General features: G+C 41.5%; 1 protein-coding gene across 1 annotated transcript; it reads left to right on the forward strand.

Annotated features, from left to right (window-relative positions):
* Positions 1-6,885: 6,885 nt before the first annotated feature.
* BRF2 (BRF2 general transcription factor IIIB subunit) lies at positions 6,886-19,831 on the forward strand. Its single transcript, XM_020786153.3, has 5 exons — positions 6,886-7,024; positions 8,917-9,079; positions 10,305-10,364; positions 12,121-12,442; positions 15,635-19,831. The coding sequence occupies exons 2-5, from the start codon at positions 8,926-8,928 to the stop codon at positions 16,332-16,334; spliced, it is 1,236 nt and encodes a 411-aa protein (XP_020641812.1). The 5' UTR covers positions 6,886-7,024; positions 8,917-8,925; the 3' UTR covers positions 16,335-19,831.
* The last annotated feature ends 910 nt before the right edge of the window (positions 19,832-20,741 follow it).

Consider the following 20,741-nt stretch of genomic DNA (forward strand, 5'->3'; position numbering starts at 1 on the left):
TACGTGCCAGTCTCTGCTGATCAGTTTCCATCCCCTGTGCCCTACTGTGGCTCCTGTTTAGTTTTTCCTGGGATGTCAGCTGTTGCTGTGTTTTGAGTTTTTCCTGTGTTTTGAGTTTTTTAAAATCTTACCACTTTCCATACCATAGCACAACAGTAGAAACTCAAAAGAAAAAGAAAAACATTAAGCCAAAATGTGAAGGCTGAAAGTGAGTGGATAAAAACCAGACGAGAAGTAAGGAGAGAGATAAGTTGGGGTGGAGAGAGAGGATGGAGAAGATTTCTACTGTTCTTTGTTCTGCTGGGTTTTTTAGTACCAGTTTTGCAGCATAGCACCAAAGTAGAGAATGTTTAAAACATTTTAAAAACAAAAAATAAAATCAGAAGGCATTGCAGGGGAAAACATAAAGATATGAGAATGAGGAAGAGAAAAGAGGATGATGTAGGCAAGCAGAAGGCAGAGATTATCAGGTGCAATTGTTCTGCCATACATCAAAGGGGTCACAGACCGCATGGGGAAACTTGAAAAAACACAACCTACAAACAGTATTCAAACCCACCACAAAGATACAACAAATGTTAAGGTCAGCAAAGGACAAAAGGGACCCCCTCACCACTGCAGGAGTATACCGAATACCTTGCAGTTGTGGACAGGTATACAGTGGTGCCTCACATAGAGATCGCTCCGTATAGCGATGAAATAGCTTTGCGGTAGACTTTTTGCCATCGCAAGAGCGATCGCTTATTTTGCGAGCTTATATATAGGAAACCACCTTTAACATGTCTCATGTCTTTTCCAACTCCAGACATCTCTGCACTCAAAAGGAATATCCATTTGTTTGTGGATATTTCTATCTATAAATAATCTTTTAAGGGATTCTGAAATTACTGGTTCTTCTTTAACTGCCTTATAAGATTGTAGCAAAGTAAAATCATTTTGTTGTTCTGGTTTAAAACTCCTTTTCTGAGACTTTACTATATCTATGCCTCCTACAAGTTCAGGTGATTGGCTGACACTTATAACTTCCTCAGGAACCTCACTATTACTATAAAGATTTTCTATCTTTTCTGTTTGTGAGTGTGTGGTGACCATAACAGTCTTGATATAATAAATTAAGTCTAAACCAATTAAAGAAGGCATGTGGATCTCATCTGAAACAACTACTTTAAATTTACCAGCCCAATCTTTATACCTTATATGCATATTAGCTACTGGTAGCTTAATCACTTCTGTCCCAATTCCTTTAACTGAAATTTTCTCATTTGGAATGATGTCTTCCTGAGGAATAATATCTGTATGGCATATAGTTATCTGAGAACAAGAGTCTCTCAAAGCTAGATACTTGATGCTGTTAATATAAATATTTTCTTCAGCTGCCTTCATCAATTCCCTGTTGCTTTTAATGTAATAGCAGTGAACAATATCTGCTATAGGAGGTGATTGCTCCGGAGTCAGCATTCTGTCAGTTAAACTGCCATTCTGATTTATCTCAGACCTTTCATCCTGCTTTTGTATACAGTACATCTTTTAGGTACAATCACCACTGTTTTCTGTTGTCCCATTTCCTTGTTTTTAATAAATGCACAGTTTGAAGTGAAATGATCTGGTTTCCCACAACCAAAACAAGTTTTTAAATTTCTTTGTTCATTGTAAGGGTTTCTGTCTCCCTTTTCTTCAAAGGGTCTCTCTCTAAAATGGCTTCCATTTGTATATTTGTTGGTTTTGGGGAAATCTCTAGGTTCTCTTTTCCTCTCTTCAAGGTTTCTGTCCAATTTTACTTCAGAATACTTTGAATTTCTAATCTCTGATATTAAATCTGCAGATTCACTAGCCTGTAGTACAGTAGCTGAATAAAATTGTTCCAATCCTATGTGGTGCTGCATATCCTCCAAAGTTGTCACTTGAGATTGCTCCATCCATTTCTGTAAATATTTAACTAGATTTGCCCCAAATTGTGAATATGACTCATCAGGCTTCTTACTTAACTGTCTAAATTTAAGTCTTGAGTTTTTTACTGGTTATTCCGAATCTTGAGAAAACTAATTTCTTAAAGATCTCATAATTTCTAGCTTGGTCTTCTGACATGCTAGCATAAATTTCAGACATTTCAGCACTAATTAAAGACCTCAATGTCAGCATACGTTCCTGTTCTGTCACACTATAGTCCCAGCAGGCTCTCTCAAACGAAATTAGAAAAGATTCAGGGCAATGTCCTTTTTTAAATTGAGGGAATTTCTTAAGGTCTACTTTTGAGATCCCTTCATTTGTATTATTACTGTTATTACTGTTTAGAGATGCCATGTCCAGTTTTTTCATCTCTGATTGATTTTGCATTTCTTTTTGCCTAATTTCCAGTTCCAGCTGTCTCTTTTCTTGTTCCATGGCCATGGCAATCTCCCTTTCTCTGGCCTCTGCCTTTTCTCTCATTTCCAGCTGCAATCTTCTTAACTGAAATTCCTGTTCTTTTTCCAATTTCCATTTTAGAAGTTGTTTAGGAGTTGTTTTCTCTCCCTGAGGCACTTGGCCTCTCATATTCCTGGCCCTCTTGATCTGAAATTTCCTCTTCCTGAGGTAAAGTCTGACTCTCAGCGAGTTCCATAACTGCCTTCTTCCCTCTCTTGGAAGTCATACCTAACAATTTATTTGTATTAATAAATTGGTAGGCTGTTTTCTCACCAATTCAAATACACAAGCCTCTGTTTAAAATGACCTCTTTTTTCCTGTGTTAGAGATTTAAACTATGCAGCTTTATTTTGGCAGTTTAAAATCACTATGTTGTATCTTTGGGCTTCAGCTTCAGCCATTCCTTGTGTCTGTTACTTTGTATCTCTTGGTCTACAGCCACCCAGATATTTCAAGCAATATTTTTCTTTTCCAATAAGCCTTTTCCAAATCCACCTCAGTTATTTATCTGGACTTAGGCATCCACTTTATTTCCCTTTTACTGTATGCTCCCTCTCCTCAGAGCTTTGGGATCTAAAGCTAGCCCTCTTGGTCCTCACACTCTCAGCTTGAGGTAAACTTTTAACCACAGTATAGAAATCTCAGAGTCCTTTTCCTGCCTTTGTCTTTCCACACTTTCAGGAGTCCCTATCAAGCTATTCACCTTAAGCTTTAGGGTTTCCTACTCCTTTACTTGAACTATTGACAAGCAGGTCTCTTAGACTCAGAGGCTTTCTTTAGGCTTTCTGGTATTCCTCCCTTTGAATCCCGGACTCAGAAACTTCTCTTTATTTTTGGCTTATTGGATTTATTTTTCATTCATGGCCAGCCTAATAAATCTCATTTTATTTTGGCTCACTGGATTTCTTTCGAATCCCAACCACTGTTCACCACTTTATGTCACGAACCCAGTTCCCCTGTTTGTTTCTCCACACAACCCACGTTCACTTTTGGGACTGACATTTGTTTTCAACCCTTTCCACTGCCACCAGAGGAGTCCCTCCTCACTACATCAAATATGACTCTAAAATCAGTGTGATTCAATTAAACAATGTTTATTAAAATGTTCACAAGTAAATCATGTAAAGTAAATCAGGGATGGTCTTATTTTATTCATGAAATCAACTGTGCTTTGATAACATTTATTTTTGTTTAGTTATAATCATTTCAATCAATATATTTATTCATTTCTTATCATGTTCTCTCTCTCCCTCTACTCTTCTCTAATACCAGGCTGGTCCTAACTGCTTAAATTGCTTCTCTCTAACTGACATCTCTAACACAGACTCTCACTAACTCCAAACTCTAACTGAAATCCTCTCTAACTCTCAATTCAGACTCTAACTGCTCTTTAACTGTCACCCATTCTCTTATATATCCCTAGTCCCGCCTTTTCTGTACAGCCATTGTCTCCTGAATCAGGGTTTCATTGTGATGGACAGGAGTGGTTACTGATTGTCCGTCACAGTCCCTATGGGGAAATTTCACTGTGAGATGATCGCAGGGAAGTGATCATCCCAAAGCCCCCATTTTCGGCCAGCTGATCGGTGGTTTCAAAATGGCCACCCGCTGTTTTGCCTTGCTTTAGAGGCACGGAAAATGGCCACCCCTATGGAGGATCTTTGCTTTAAGGTTAGTTTTTAGCCCATAGGAACGCATTAATCAGGTTTTAAAGCAAAAGCAAAAAAAAGCAAAGCATGCTGCTTATATACCGCCCCATAGCGCTTCAAGCACTCTCTGGGCGGTTTACAATTTAATTATGCAGGCTACACGTTGCCCCCCCCCACGAGTTGGGTACTCATTTTACCAACCTCGGAAGGATAGAAGGCTGAGTCAAACTTGAGCCGGCTACCTGGGATTTGAACCCCAGGTCGTGAGCACAGTTTTAGCGCAGTACAGTGGTTTAACCACTGCGCCACAAGGCGTTTCTATGGGCTTTTTAATATCGCTTAGTGATGAAATCACTTAGCAGTGATTTTTGCTGCACGGATTAACATCGCTAAGCGAGGCACCACTGTATATTTGAACCACAAACCGAAGCATCCACACCAGAATCAAAGAAAATGAGAGACACTGCAGACTAAAACAACAGTAGCTGAAGATGCCCCAAAACAAGCTGGACATGAAATTCTATTTCAAAATACTGAACTACTGGACAACACCAGCAATCTGTATGTTAGACTACACAGGGAAGCCACTGAAATTCATAAACATAAACAGAACTTTAACAAAAAGGAAGAAGGCCTAAAACTAAACACAGCCTGGCTCACTATTCTGAAAAATACAGCCTGCAAAAGGTCAACAAACTCTACCCAGCCACAAGGACCAGGGATCATTGCACAAAAAAGACCCATTAACGACACCCATCAATCACAGTGACAGATAATCTCTTCCCCCCATCACAACAAAAACATGCTGATCATCCTATCTCCTGATAGGGAGATCAGCATGTCCTGAAAAAGGACAAAAGCTGTTCCCACAGCTATAAATATTCAACTATCCAACAAACAGCAAGAGAGCATGGACAGAGTTCCTACTCCAGTCATCTGAAGATGCCGGCCACAGAGACTGGTGAAATGTCAGGAAGAAGAACCTTCAGAACACGGCCAAAGAACCAGAAAAACCCACAACAACCATGTGCTGCTTTTGTTTTATGTTACCATTTTTGCCTCACTGTGTGAATGTGAAAACCTTAAAACTTTGCATGGGAAACGTAAAGGTTTAAGAACGGGTAAGTACAAATGGGAGAGAAGAGAAGAGTGAAGTTGATGAGAAAAGGGCAGAGAAGATAGGCAAAAGGGGAGGGCAATCTGCTGGGAGTGAGACCTTTAGGGAGCAGTTCTTGATGTTTGTGAAGAGGTGGTACCAGGAAGATCCAACACATCCCAATACATCCAGCAACAAATACACTCTCCATGTTTGGATGCCTGTACTAGGGTGATCAGTTCAACAACAACAAAAAACAACAACCACAATGACCCAGACCAACCCCAGAATAACTAGGGACACCACCACAGCATGGAAATAGAAGGGTATGTGAAACAGCTCCCACAGTTTAACAGTAATTCCCTTAGATGTGGTAAATGTACTTCATTATTGAGTGGTGCCACCACTGTAGAGCTTAAATATTTATTATAGTTCAATTCCACTTTGTAGCTTCTTTAGTATAAAAATGCCTCGAAACCTGATGGTTTCAGAAAGAACATCTGCCATATGCTGCACAAAATATGTACTATTGGATAAGGATGCAGAACATTTTAGTGTGCTGACTTTTTCCAACCTGTCACCAATGATAAATATTTTGAGGAAGTTTTCAAGGTTAGGACATCCCCTTTGATGATTCAGAAGTCAAGTGTGCAGTGCTTACACCATGCTTATATAAAGGCTTTTGACAGGGCATCCCCAACCCATCTCAATTAGCACAGAGTCATTCAGTGGGTGGGTGTATCAGAGTTGTAAATATGTTGTGTCTGTAACCTATTAATAACTTCTGGCCACAATAGTAGAGCAATGGCATTTTAATTTGCTAGGTATAAATGGGATCTGCAAGAAAATGTTGCTGTGAGGATTAGTTCTGTTCACTGTTCTAGCAAGCCATCCATTGCCCTCCAGGTTACATCTTTGCAAACCTCAAAGTGAAGTGATACCTAACTCTTAGCTGTGAGTAGTAGTGCTTTTATAGTTACGCAAGCACTGGCAATACTATTAGAACAAATCAATTAGCAAACTCCTCTGTTTCAAACTAATTTATATAGAGCATGCTTGGAGGTGGACAGCAGGGCATGAAACTCCAGGTCAGTCTCAGAGATGGGCGAATAACTCAGCCCTGGATACGAACTCCTCCCGTTTCCCTGAAAATAAGACTAACCTGAAAATAAGCCCTAGCATGATTTTTGAGGATGCTCGTAATATAAACCCTACCCCCAAAATAAGCCTCAGTTAAGTAAAACACTGCCCTCCACCCTTGTGCAGCAACCAGAAGAAGATGGCATGACTGTAAAATAAACCACCCTCTGAAAAAAAGCCCTAATCTGCATTTTTTGAGCAAACATTAATATAAAACACGGTACCACATAAGCCACCATACCTAAGAAAGGCCCCCAAATAACCTATTCCTGCTCTTAAGGAATCAGGCAAGCGTTAAAGGAAACGAAAATACATGAAACTGCCGGGGGGGGGGGGCTGCGATGTGCATGAAAGAGCCTTTTCAATCCAGCCACTAAACGGAACCTTTCTCTCCCGCCTCTTGTTTCCTCGCGGGGACATTTTAAAGAGTCCACGGCGTCGCGGCTGATCCCACCGTTGTCATAGCGACTGGCCGGAAAAAGGTTGTCCCATGGGAAAGGTGTCCCCCACCCCTTCCGAACTGCTGGTGGCGGGTTTAGAGAAGGCTGGTTGGTGCCGCAGGCCGGGCAGGGAGCTGGAAAGCGGAGTCGCGGTGGAAGAAAGGAAGCCTCCCGACTTCAGGCCGGGGATCCTCTCCCGAGGCCGCGACTGATTCGGAAGGGGCGTCTTCCCGCTCGGCGGTTCTCAAGGGAAAGACGTCCTTCCGTCGCCTCTGCTGGGCGCCTGCCCTCGGCGGGTAATGAGGCTTTCCTTTCCCGCGAGGGCCTGTATGGGGGAGCCGAGTCCGTGTCGGTTTTAGCGGTGCGGCCTGGCGGGGAGGGATTGCCCTGCTCGGGTCCGGGAGGGTAGAGGATGCTGGGCCGGTTGCTGTAGCTCCCCGCCTTCTAACCCTTTCCTCCCACGAAAGATAAAACCCGAGGGGGAGCCACTTTCAGGCCACGGGAACAAAGCAGAACCTGATCCCCCCTCCCTCCTTCCCGGGTGACCCCGACCTCTGTGAGGAGAAGATGGACCCTTCCGTGGAAGGAAACTAGCTTCCCGGGGGATTGACGTCGGCCCGGATGGAGATCGTGCCTGCCTGTCGGTGTCCCGTGTTGTTCTCAGCCTCACAAACCCATTGTCTTCATGATAGGATGGGATGGAGAAAACTCGGCACTTTGCCCCCCCCCCCTCTGAGGACGCTTTAGGCGAAAGGACAACTACAGTATATACTGGTAGCCAAGGGAGAGTTACTGGTTCTGCCGCCCTCCACCCGCAGGAGAGGCAAAGGTTTTTTTTTTTCAGAGACTCTTTTCTACCCCACCCCCGCACCATAAATTTAATCTTTTTGCTTAGAGCAGAGCAGGGAATATATCAGATACAACTGAAATACTGTATTGGTAGTGTGTGACTAATAGGAGAATTCATAAGGCAGGGAGCTGAATAAAACACAGAAGTCAAAAGCATCTTAGCTTCCTCCAGTAACAGCTAAATTGTGCCCATGGGCTTGTAGTCTTCTACGTATATGAACTCCCAGAGAGCATTTCTTTCACCTCCTAATTACAAGTGCCTTCCATCTCACTGCTGAATATGGAAAGACGTGTCCAAAAGCATCCTTTTCTTTGGAAAGTTCATCTTCTGTATTTTTCCCCTAGTACTTTGTACATATATATTGCTTTGTAATGGTGTGGCTTGACTTTGTGTAGAAAACCTTTCAGACTAATTTTTGTCAAGAGGCTTTTTAAAAAAAAACCCTCTAACTTTTTTAAAGAAGTGAAACACAAGGTTTGCAAGCCAGTGGCAGTTAATTAGTCTTGATTTTAGGGCAGATTTGGGGGCTTGACTTTCTCATCTTTCACTACATTTTTGGCCTGTCTGTTGTAGCAAGTTTTGTCTTGAGTTGGGAGTTCTCCCAAAATGTACACTGTTTACATTCCAAAACTCTTGGCTGGGTTTTTAACATAGCATATTTAGATCTCTTTTTTAAAATCTCATTCTGATAAGGCCTTGCTCCCTTCACAATACCAAGATCAGATACAGTATAGAGGTCTAGCTAAAAGTGACTAATTAAACATCACTTTGATTCAATTCATTTGTTTACTATAAAATATCTTGAAGGAAAGGCTCAAAAGGGCCCCCTTTGAAAGGCAAAGATACAAACGTAGCACAGCAAAAACATAGTTTTCTATGAGTTCAACAATCCACTTTTGCCAAATCTTTAGTATTGAGAAATCCCTTTTGGACTACCTCTATTGTATTTGCCCATTAACTAGCTTTCCCAATAGCTACAAGTAAGAAGTATTTGTGACGCTATTCTCCTCAGAGTACTTCAGATCCTTAACAAATGAAATGCGAGCAGTGACATTTGTTGTGAAATAGAACAGTGTCAGTTGCACTGTTTTAAAGTAAAAAAGTAACCACTGGTATGGTTTAGAGCTCTTTGAAGCAGTAGGTCAGTAGGTGATACAATAAATCCATATGTTGCGAGGGTAAAAATTGTGTGTGCATGTTTGTCTCTGTGTATGGACACTGCCTTGAATTACTTGGTGGAAAGGAGAAATATTTCTTCAATAAATTGATCAGTGCCAGAACTTTTCAATGATAAACTTGAGAAGGTTTTGTAGCTGTTGGCTTATGTTGTGCTTTTAGGTTACGAAGATGTCGAGCCAAAATAAATGTCCAGACTGTGGCTCTTTGGAAATCGTAGAGGACTCGCATTATTCTCAGAACCAGCTAGTATGTGCAGACTGTGGCTTCATTCTGACTGAAGGACTTCTCACGACGACGTTTGCGGATGAAGAGCATTTGCAAGGTGAGAGATGTAATAGCTATGTAGCTTGGCCCTCCAGAGTTGGGGGTATGAAACATGTGACTCTTGTTATAAAAACTTTAGCTTTAGGCAGTAAAATCCTAAATGGCTTGAGACCAGGATATGTAGAAGATCCATGGTTCTACCTGTCATCTCAGATCACCAGTGGACAACTTTCCTCGTATTCTCACATCTGAGATGCACTTTATAGGAATTTGGCTCCTGCTCAGTTAGCTAACTGGAAGCTCTTTTGTTTCTGATAGACTTGCAGTTTGCTTATTCTTTGAATTGCTATTCCTGACTTTATTTTTATTGCTTTTGTGTTTAATCTACTATATCTGCTTGTATTTGTGATGAATTTTACATTATGATTTTTTAAAAAATATTGCTTTTTAGTATCATTTTTTATTTCTTTGTCATCTTGGAAATCAGAAAAAGTGAAATATAAATATTTCTAAATACTAGGCTTTTGTTAGGAAACTTTTTCGGATTGCTTAATCTCACAATCTTGCCATTTGAGTTCATTCTTCTTGGCTTGATTTACCTAAGGGTAGAGCTATTCTTTTCTCGCTTTCGTTTGACTCAAGGTATTTTCCTGAAATTTTGCATGACTGGAATAGAAGCTGAAAGCGGCAGTACTAACATTTATGGTTATAGGACAATCTTCTTCTCGTGCTTGGGACACTTTTGGCTTAAAATTGACAGGCATAAAGATCTTAATTTATTTTTAATAGGGAAGGAAAACAAACATGTGTCTCTTTCTTTACCACATAAATTTAGTTTTCAGGTACTTTTTGAAGGGAAAAAGAAGGAGAAGAACGAAGGCCAGTTCTGTGGCTCTTGTCAGCTGCCCTGCTATCTCTAGTACAGTGGTTCCCAAACTTGGCTCTCAAGATGTTCTTGAACTAAAATTCCCAGAAGCCTTCATCACTAGCTGTGCTGGCCAGGATATCTGGAAGTTGTAGTCCCAAAACATCTGGGGACCCAATGTTGGGAACCACTGGTCTAGATGAATGAATTTCATGCTGTTGAGTATCCAACATCTTAAAGGAAGCCCAAACAGTGGGTACCACTTACTTTCCATGACTATAACTTTGAAGCACTTCTCACATACATACAGACACAATGCCATTCAAGAGTTTTCATTTCATTGTTCCTTGGTCAGCTGTGAACAAGGCATATATTTGGGGATTTTTTTTTTTTGCCTGATGTGTTGTTTTCTTTCCAGAAGTGACATACTCTCGAAGTACTGGCCAGAAGGAGCAACAGAGCCGCTGCTTACAACGAGGCAAGTGTTTCTCATTCATTATCAGTATTTTTGGTGCATTGTAAAAATTGACACTTACAAGGCGTCTATACACATTCCCTTTCTAAAAGCAAAGTGGAGGTTGTGTTTCAAAACTACTTATCTCTTTATTGATTCAGGGTAAACATCCTCTGTGTGGTGTAAAATTTTTCTTCTATTCCTTGATACTCATAGACTGCAGTGGTGTCTTGCTTGACGAGGATAATCCGTTCCAGCAAAATCACTGAAGAAGGAAATTGTCATCAAGCGAAAGTAAAAAACCAATTGAAATGCATTGAAAACCGGATCAATGCGTTCCAATGGGCGAAATACCTCAGCGTCCAGCGAAGATCCTCCGTAGGGCAGCCATTTTCCGGTGCCTGTATAGTGAGGAATCCGTCTTAAAACACAGCGGGAAGCCATTTTGCCCAGCAGGTGGCCATTTTGAAGACCCAACAATCAGCTGTTCTGATCGTCGTTAAGCGATAAATCAGTTCCCAAAGCAGGGAATCGATTGTCGTGAAGCGGTTTTTTCGTATATAAACATCATTTTGTGATCGCAAAATATTCATCGTTAAGCGGTTTCCTCATCTAACGAGGTAATCGTCAAGCAGGGCACCAGTGTACATTTCAGTTCAGTGTCCTTATTGAATCCAAATTGAACTAATTTGCTGGTTTCATGACCTTGGACTAGTTTCTGCTTTTCTTTGATGTTATTACTGAATGTATTATAAAATAGAGAGATGTCTTACTTTGTCAATGCTGAATGCAGATTGGAAATATTGTCTGACATACTAATAACCTAAGATTTTACTCCATCTGCAAAAAAATCCTAGCCTAATTATTAATAGCTTTTTTAAAAGTCCAATTTCGTGCTACACTGCATTCTGTAGAATGAAGTTCCTTTTAATTTGAGTTTATTTTGGGAACATATATAATATCTCCACTATCCTCTAAACATTTATCTCCTCCCATGAGTTAGAGCAGCACATGACAGTTCCATTTTTAACCACCATATGAACGTTTACAACACTTGTTGAATTCTCCCTGTTTGTCTCCAACATCAGCCATGTGTTCCCGAAGCAGGTTGCTGCTCTATACAAATATATGTGGACTATAACATCAAATGCTAACGTTAGGAGGGAAAATAGGAAAAAACATAATATTTTCCCTTTAAATCATACATATGGTAATACCACTGGAACAGATTAGCAGCACTTCTGAAACAAAAGTTAGGATAGCTTCACAAGTCCAGGATCAGTAAATGAGGATCCTTTCCTACACACCCATATTTAGTGTCATGGGGAGAGGAAAGCTCTGGCTTCCTCAAAACATCTTTTTGTGCAGTAATGCTTTTCTGGAGGTTCTTTACTTCAAAGAAAAGTTATCCAGTGTTTCTGTCCAGTGGTTCATAGCGGCTCAGAAAAATTTAAAAAAATTGTTTTGAAAGAATGACTTAAAATGCAATATGAATTTGGAACAGGAGCATCAACAGCTATAGTTTCATGATTAAAATCCATCAAAAGCATGTGCAGATAAAGTAGTTTGCCTGTGATATCCAAAGAGGATTAATGCAAGTGCCACCAAGTACATTTGAGTGAGGAATTCTGGTCATTGTAGCGTAGTAGAACAGATATTGGTATCTGAAGAATCTCGTTGTACGGGTGAACTCATATATGAGAAGGCCTGTCCCACAGTTGGAAACAATATATGTATAGAAATACTTTGTACGCAATGATAGAGTATTTTTCCTACACAGGGATCAAGCGTGTCCGGGATCTCTGCAAAATTCTTCGGCTTCCATCTTTGTTTGAAGATACAGCAGTGACCTATTATCAACAGGCAATCAAACGCCCCTGCTTTGGCTTGATCAGCTTGGAGAGGAAGGAGATAATTGTGGGCTGTTGTGTCTTTGTTACCTGTCGACAGCACAATTGGCCCCTGACTATGGCTACCATCTGCTTGCTGCTCTATGCCAATAAGGAGCTGTTTGCTAGGACCTATTTGCGCTTTTTGAAGGAACTGGCTATTGATGTGCCTGTGCTCAGCTTGATAGATCTGGTGAAAACACACCTCAGCAGGTATGTTGACGTCTTTATGGCCCTTTCCTATTAATACTTCTCAAACTTGGTATGTACTTGCTGAGGAAAAGTGGAGTCTTTCAGACCTCATGTGGATTCTCTTGTACATTGCCTCGGGGTGTGGACTAAAGGTAGTTACTGTGCAACAGTAGCCCTGCTGTAGTTAACCAGGGCTAAGTCTAGTCAGTACCTGGATAGGAGACCTTCTTGGAATGATTGGATATACTGTAAATTAGTATTCATGTGGAGACCTGCCATGCCCTTTTCAAAACTATCAAGGTATAGTCTCCAAGTCATACTAGGGCTTGTTTTCGGGAAAACAGGGTAGAGTATGGTGCCCAGTTCTGGACACCACACTTTAAGAAGGATGCCACAAATTGGAGCAGGTTCAGAAGAGGGCAGCAAGGTTGATCAGGGGACTAGAAATCAAATCCTATGAGGAAAGGCATGTAAGCGTTGAGAAAAAAAAAATTGAGGGGAAATATGCTGGCACTTTTCAAGTACTTGAAATGTAGTCATACAGAGGAGGAGCAGGATCTGTTCTTGATCATCTCAGAGTGCAAGACATGCAATAATGGACTCAAGTTACAGGAAGCATGTTTTAGGCCAGATATCAGAAAAAAAAATATTAAGCATTAGAGCAGTATGACAATTGAACCGATCATGTTGAGAGGTAGTGAGTGCTCCAATACTGGAAGCATTCAAAGGAAAACAGGACAATCCTCTGTCAGATCTACAATGATTTGGATTCCTGCGTTAAATGGGTTTGGACTTGATGGCCTTATAGGCCCCTTCCAATTCAATTATTCTATGTTCTGTACAGTAACCCTTCTGTTTTGTAACAAGGGCCTTTGCCAAAACTGGGGTGTTATTACTGATGGTCTTTGCAGATGATCTTACAAGTTTATGCTGGATGCACAGTGGGGGTTATAAAGCATGCCAGGAGTTTACTTAAGTAGAGAAGATTATGGATTTTACTCATCTAAAGGAGAGAAGGATATGGGTAAGATGACAAGGAAGCAAGGTGGTGTAGTAGTTAGGGCTGTGACTTGGAGGAGCCTGATTCCAGTCTGCCTGGAGGTGATGAAATTCACTGCAGCTTTAGGTTTGTTACGTATATTCTTTCAACCAGAGATATCCCACAGGGATCTTGGGAGGATAAAGTTGGGAGTTAGCCGTGTTCACTGCCTTGGGCTCACTGAAGGAATGGTAGGATAGGAAAATAACAAGTAAATAAATGAGAATAGAGCAGGGCTAGTAGTTTATTCTCTTCCATTCCTGCAATCCTAGTTGTGTTCGGGAGAGGGAGCTTTAGGGCTGTAGTTAGAAGCTTTCTTCTGTAATGGAGAGTGGCATCAAACTTCCTTCCTTTAAACAGAATTCTCAGAAAGGGGAAATAGTGTCTTGGTATGAAAATCTTTTTTTCTCAAACACCCTGCCTGAATTTTTTATTGCAGACTGCTATGAATGGCCGTTGCTAATGCTATTGTGAGGCCAGGGGAATGCATTGAATTAATAAAATTTAACATTAAACTGACATAACTTTAGGCAGATGGATATGTGATGTAGTGGATTGAATGGTGGACTACGACTCAGGAAACCTGTGCTGTGGAAACCTATTGGGGTGTGGATGTGTAACAATTGAAACCATTACTTCAGTATCTCACTTAGGGTCTGTCCAGATGGGGGAATTTGGAGCAGTCTGGTTCATGCTTAAAAGGTTCTTCTCTTAAGTGTGATTCATTTTATTTCTCACGTGAGTGATCCTTCCATTCGCACTGGAGTTGTTTATTCTTCCATGAGAAGGGTCCACACGGGTATTTGGGTTGCTGGTTTACATTGAGTAACATTTACCTGCTTTATTCATGAGCATGGTTTAGCTGGTTTACTTGTTTGTAAGGTGTGACTGGTTTACTCATGAGTAAGGAGGCAGCGGTGGTATGGCAAGCTTGTGGTGATGGTATAGGTAGCAGTGGCATGAGGGGAAAACATGTGAAGGTTGGGGAGACAGAAGGGAGTTAACTCCCCCCCCCAGCCTTCCTCCTGAGCCAGGGCTCTGCTGGGGATGTTCTGCCTTGTGAGGACAGAACCCATGGAGTTGGTTGGTCAGTCCCTCTTTCCCTCTGTGAGGTGGCATTGAGGGAGCAGGGGTAGCTTCACTGGTGGGCTCTAAAAATCTGAGCAGGCAACCCAAAGGTAGGTGCTTTGTTCTTCAGGAGGGGGTATGTGTGAGAGCATTTCTTTGGTTGCATAAAGCCCCAATCCAGGTGGCTTTCCCAATAGTTGCTTCTATTTATTTTCCACAAAACTCCCTCCACCCAAAACAACCCAAAACAAACACTAAACCAAAAATAATGGGAGAGGGAGATGCTGTCATCTGTGGATAAATTTGGACAGTGAGGACTGACATCACTCCCCTCCCCATCTTTTCCTACAGCCATAATTCAGCTGGCTGCAGTTACTTTCCTTTTTGTTGTTGTTAAATAAAATGACATAGTGAAACAGCACTGCCTCTATGTAGCATGGTACACATACTGCTTATGTATCTCATTTATCTAAAATAGCACTGCTTCAGTAGGGAGATATTTAAAAAAATTAAGTGATAGAGAAAATGAAAATAAAAAAGAGGGGGTTCCCATCGTCCATTACAATGTCACAACCTAAATAACGCCACTCACAGCTCCATTTGGGTGCAAACTAACTATCCACATAGGTTATGTAATGGGATAATTAGGAGTGCACTGAATAATGAAAAAAGAAGCAGCAGCCCTAGTACTGTGCCAGAAAGGTGCTCTAAAAAGGGGTAGGATGGAAAGCTCTAAGTCAGAACACGTGTGGATACCGTAATTTGATTCAAATGAAACTGCACCAAAAGTGATCCAAGTTATGAGCCATATACACATGTGGACAGGCACTTAGTTTGCAAACACTGATAGAGTTATTATAAGTCAGTTCCACTTGTCACACTACAACAGATATGAACATAACTTTCTTGTAGAGTTTTTGCACACCCCTCGAATAATGCAAAGGAAGGTGCTTACCTCTTTCTTTGTTGTACCTTCTAGCATGCTATATCCGCCAGTTCTATCTTCTTGCAATGCTTTGTTTTGTTCATACTGCTCCCTTCCCACCACCTTGCCTTCATGCCAGAGCAGTCTGTGTAATGATATGCTCCTTATCCACCCTTTGTAGCTTCAAGCTTTGTCAGAAGGCACCCAGCATTCCACCTAAATTTGTGGAAGACAAGGAACAGCTGGTGGCAAGAACAGTCCAAATGGTTGAGCTTGCCAGCGAGACATGGCTGGTGACTGGCCGGCACCCCATCCCCATTGTTACAGCAGCAGCCTACCTGGCCTGGCAGTCCCTGCGACCTGTCGATCGCCTCACTTGCACCCTTTCCCAGTTCTGCAAACTTGCTGGCACAGACGTTCCACAGCCAGCCCACCTGAGATTGAAGGAGCTGCACAACATCCTGCTTCAGATGTCTTCCCAGCTGGGCTGGTTGAGAGTGCTCAAGGTGAACCGGAAGACTGTGGTGAAGTATGTTGGGGACCTGCTTCAGCACCGCCGTGTTCTCCTGCGGGCTGCCTTTCGTGTCGTAGAGAGTACTGAAGGTTATGGTGCGGATGGCTCAGCAGCAGAGGCACCACAACGGCTTATAGAAGAGAATAATGATTCCCATCCGGAAGAGGAGCAGAACTGTGGCAGCAAGAGGGCACCTTTGCTCCCACCCTGCATCTTGAACCCTGCAAAGAAGCTGCGAACCCCCGATACAAACCCCGAGGACTCTGCTGTCACAGGGGATGAGGGCATTTCAGACAGGGAGATAGAGCAGTACATCCGAACGCCTGAAGAAAAGGAGATGTTTAGCAAAGCTCAGGCTTGCCTCTGACATGGTAGCCATGAAGGATTCTGAGAGGTGTGCAGCCAGGGATGATACAGCTACAGTCAACCCTCAACGTACGAACTTAATCCGTTCCGGAAGGACGTTCGTAAGTCAAAAAGTTCGTAACTCGAAGCAAAATTCCCCATAGGAGTGTATTGAAAACCAATTAATCTATTCCGGATGTTTTGGGTTCTTAAGTTGAAGGGCGGTTTGTAAGTCGAAGCATTAGTTCCCATAATGCAAAGCTGGTTAATCCGTTCCTACCACTAAGAGCAGAATTTTTTCTTTTTTTCCCTTTTAACCTAAGATGATTCAGGTTTTTAAAAAAGGAAAGAAAAGAGGGAGGGAAGGATGGAACAGACACCTTTTCAACTGAAAGTTCAAATTTCGCACTTTTCATGCCTCCTGCGCGGTTTTTCCTCGTTCATAACTTGAAGCAAAGTTCGCAAGTTGAGGCACTATTTTCCTATCAGAGCGGTTTGTAAGTCGAAATGTTTGTAACTAAGGCCATTCGTAAGTTGAGGGTTGACTGTATTCTGATGGTGGGAGAGGCCTCTCCACCTTTTCCTGAAGGAGGAGAATTGGGCTAAATCCATTTGTTAGTACCAGAGTAAACCCACTAACAAATGGAACTTGTTAAATCAATATTTAAATCTCATAGATTCACTTTGGGATTAACTGTGTATAACCTTTCGTTGTAGAAACTTTGGTATGTATTGACTAACATCTAGTTTTTGCTTTTAAAAATAGCCAGTCTTACTGGAGATGAATTTAGATGTGATGTATCTCTATCCCATTTCTAGTCAATGATGGGAAGAACAATGCTGGAAACATTTAGGTATTGCTTTTATTGTACTGAGAATGTGTAGTGTACTTGTGGCAGAAGGGCTTTGTATATCCCCATTTGAATGAACTGTCTTGTACATCAAATGATTGATTAATAAAACTGAGACTGCAATGTCTGTGCTGCTCAGGTAACATTTAAAACCAGCTTTTAATGAGATGGACTCTATAATTGTTGTTATGGCCAAGTACTCACTGATGTTGAAGTAACCTCATCAATTGATGTGCATGTGATCAATTACAGTTGGGAAGGGATCATACTGAAGCCACTTTCAAGCAACATATGAATGGGGCAAAATTGGTAAGGTTCTATAAATGCCTTGGGTAAGAGGTAGCAGGCTATTCAGTCCTAGGTAAGTCTTTTATGGGTGTTTTTCCCATCAGAATACCAATGATCAATGTTGTTGGGCTGCAACTCCCATCCCTTGTCATTTGTGACTATGTTGGCTAGGACTTATGGGAATTGCAGTCAACAACACTTGGAGGACTGCATGTTCTCCCCCTTTGTTTTAGAGTACTGGACAATCTAAGGAATTGGACAAATCAATGTGTCATCCTTGTATGGCAAAAGCACCTTCTTCCTTGGTGCCTTGAGTTACGAACTTAATCTGTTCCAGAGGATGGTTGTAACTCAAAGCACCATTTCCCATAGGAATACATTGAAACGCGATTAATCGGTTCCAGCCGAACCCCCCCACACACTAAAAACACACTTAAAATGCACTGCAAGACCCATCACAGCACCACCCAGCCCAAACCCATACTGTAAAGCCCACCCAGAATAGACAGTTTTTAAAAAGCAAAAAGCAGTACTTTACCAGGCAGTCTGAAGCCTCCCCAAAACGCACACTCTCTAACCTCCGGGGCGAAAGAGCTACAAAGCAGCAGCCTCTTTGCCAACCAACAGTTAGCAGCTCAAATTTCCTCGCCTTTTTTCCAGTCGTAACTCAAAGCTCCGGTCGCAAGTCGAAGCAAAATTTTGCGGCCAGAGCAGGTCATAACTCAAATTGGCCGCAAGTCAGGACGTTGGTAAGTTGAGGCGCCACTGTAATATGTTTTGGAACATTTCTTGATGATGTTTTGTGCAAGGGAGGAGCTGAAATGGAAAGAATTGTTCAGTCAATTGGGCCGTCAGACGCCTCTTTGAAGGCGGTTGGGAGGTGCTGGGAAGACACCTTTTGCTCATCCCTGCTGTAGTCTGAATCGGCCATTCTCAACCTTTTTTGGCCACGGCCATAAACAGAAAATGAAAGACAGGCCGAATCTGTTGTATAATGAATATTATAAGGTGGTGTTTGAAGAATTATTTCCAGTCTGTGGCTCATATACCCCCTGGGGGGCTGTGCCAGGGGCCCCCAGGGTGGTATATGGGCCCCATTGAGAATGGGTGGTCTAAATGGATAGTTTAGGAATAGTAAGTCATAAGTAAGAAAAACGTGCATGCAAGCTGAAACTCAGAATGCATAGTAGTGCAAAGATCTTTATGCAGTGTGTTGGCTTAGGTGCATAATACCAACATGACCACATGGGTGGGGAGACCACTTATTACTTCTCTTATGAAAGGCACTGTCTAATTGAAATTGTTTTAGCTTTTCCATCTCTTCTACAACATACTATTGAGAAAGAAGATGCTTTTGCCATACAAGGATGACCAATTTGATTTCTCCGCTAGTCTGAATTGTTGGACACACAAGTCCATCAACCACCAGTGTCACTGTGGCTAAGCTGAATTGGTGCTGGGCCCAGTCAAAGGTTCACTTTATGACTGACCAAATACTAAAATGTGTGCATTGTCAAAACATTTGATGTGGAAGAAAGCAACCATAACTTACTGGATGTTGCAAATCTTTAATATATTAAACAAGAAACATCTGCTAGAAACAGTTCATTTATATAAAATGCAAAACAAAAAACAAAACTCATTAAATGCTTTCTTTGGCACAGTTGTCTCTCAAAGAGCTTTCTGTTTCTGATATGTCATTCGCTCATAATGTAAACAGATGAAAGAAAGGTAATATAAAGCTTTCCCAATAATACTGTTTCAGTATAGCAAGCATATATAACAAGTTCAGCATTGCCAATATGTGGATTGTAACATCTGACGTATAAATGATTTAGTCTTTAATAAACATCATACATTTAAAAACAAAACCCAATGTTTTTTCATGGAAGTGTGGAAAAAGAAAGGGATAACTGAAATGAAAGAGGGGAAACCATGATATTTTTGCAAAAGAGATAATAGAGGAGTTTGGGATAAATTTAAGTGCTGTATGACTTTTAATGGCTACGTTTCTCCATGCAAGCTCCAAGAGCCTCTGTGGATTGTAGTGCTCACCCATGGCTCCGTTTGTGGCTGGGGACACCATTCACTGTGGGCCAAAAGAAACTTAGCAGTTCCTTGGAGGTAGTTTTTGTGCAGACAAGGAGACTGCATATGTCTGTCTGCCTACATGTAAGGGCATTTTAATTACTACCCTGTATTTAGCAAAATAGGTTTCTCTTTATAAGATCATAAATATAGTAAGAAGAAAGGCACACATGTGGCAAATTAATGTTTGTTTGTTTCTTTTTACTTCCGTGTACCCATTCCATGTGTCTGTTCTCAAAACATTTGTTCTGCTGTCGAGGTCTTTCATTTTCTCCTCCACCCCATGTACTCTCTTACAACGATGATTTGTTGATGAAAAAATAAAGCACCATGCATTATTTTCTCACACCATGCATTCATTGCTGTTAATTACTGCAGTTAATTAGTGTGCCTTGCTGATAGGTGGCTATTCAGCCTTTTGACTAAGCCCATAAATATTATCAGCCTGCCAAAAAATAAACTCTAGCCATATTGCAGAGTATTAAAGCAGTGGCTGTCTCTGAGTAGACCCAAGGGGGCACTGTGTTCTCTGAACTACAGTTGTAACGGTATATATTCTTCAATACAACGTGCTCTGTGGGGCTACTACTTCCCTTAGCCTCCCATGTGCCCCTGTTTCTGCTCCTTGAGAGGAAAAGCGAACTCTGCTTCCATCTGAACCACTGGTACAGATAGCGTCTCATTTGGGTATAATGTTGGTTCGTGGTATTATAAAATGGGAATTCTCTCTCTCTCACTAAATAAGGGTGTAATATAGGGATCTAAGCCACCACTATGTCTCTGATTTTAATTTACTGCAAGTTGCCTTGATTTACTCTTAAAAAATTAAATAAAAGGGGGATTGCTATTTGCAGGATCCACGTGTTTACTCAATGGCCTTTGATCTTTCAGTGAACATTCCTGGCTCCCTTCTTTTGGCCAGCATGGGAACCAGTTGCACAATGTGTTTTGCAGGGTTGGCGTAAATTAATGACATCTTTTCTTGCTTGCTTGTCCTCTCACCTCTTGTAGCACACATTGTTCTCTATAACCATGGAAGTTCAAATGTTCACTAGAACTAGAGGAACAGGAAAGAAAAGGTGGTATTTTCCCAAGAACAAGATCCTGTCTTTTTAAGCATATTAAGGAAAGGATGTTTTCTCTGCCATCTCTGGACAAAACGTGGGTGCTTTATAATTGCAGGGGTGCTGTTAATACTCCAG

The sequence above is a fragment of the Pogona vitticeps genome, chromosome 8 (assembly GCF_051106095.1).
Source record: "Pogona vitticeps strain Pit_001003342236 chromosome 8, PviZW2.1, whole genome shotgun sequence".
NCBI classification, from domain to species: domain Eukaryota; kingdom Metazoa; phylum Chordata; class Lepidosauria; order Squamata; family Agamidae; genus Pogona; species Pogona vitticeps.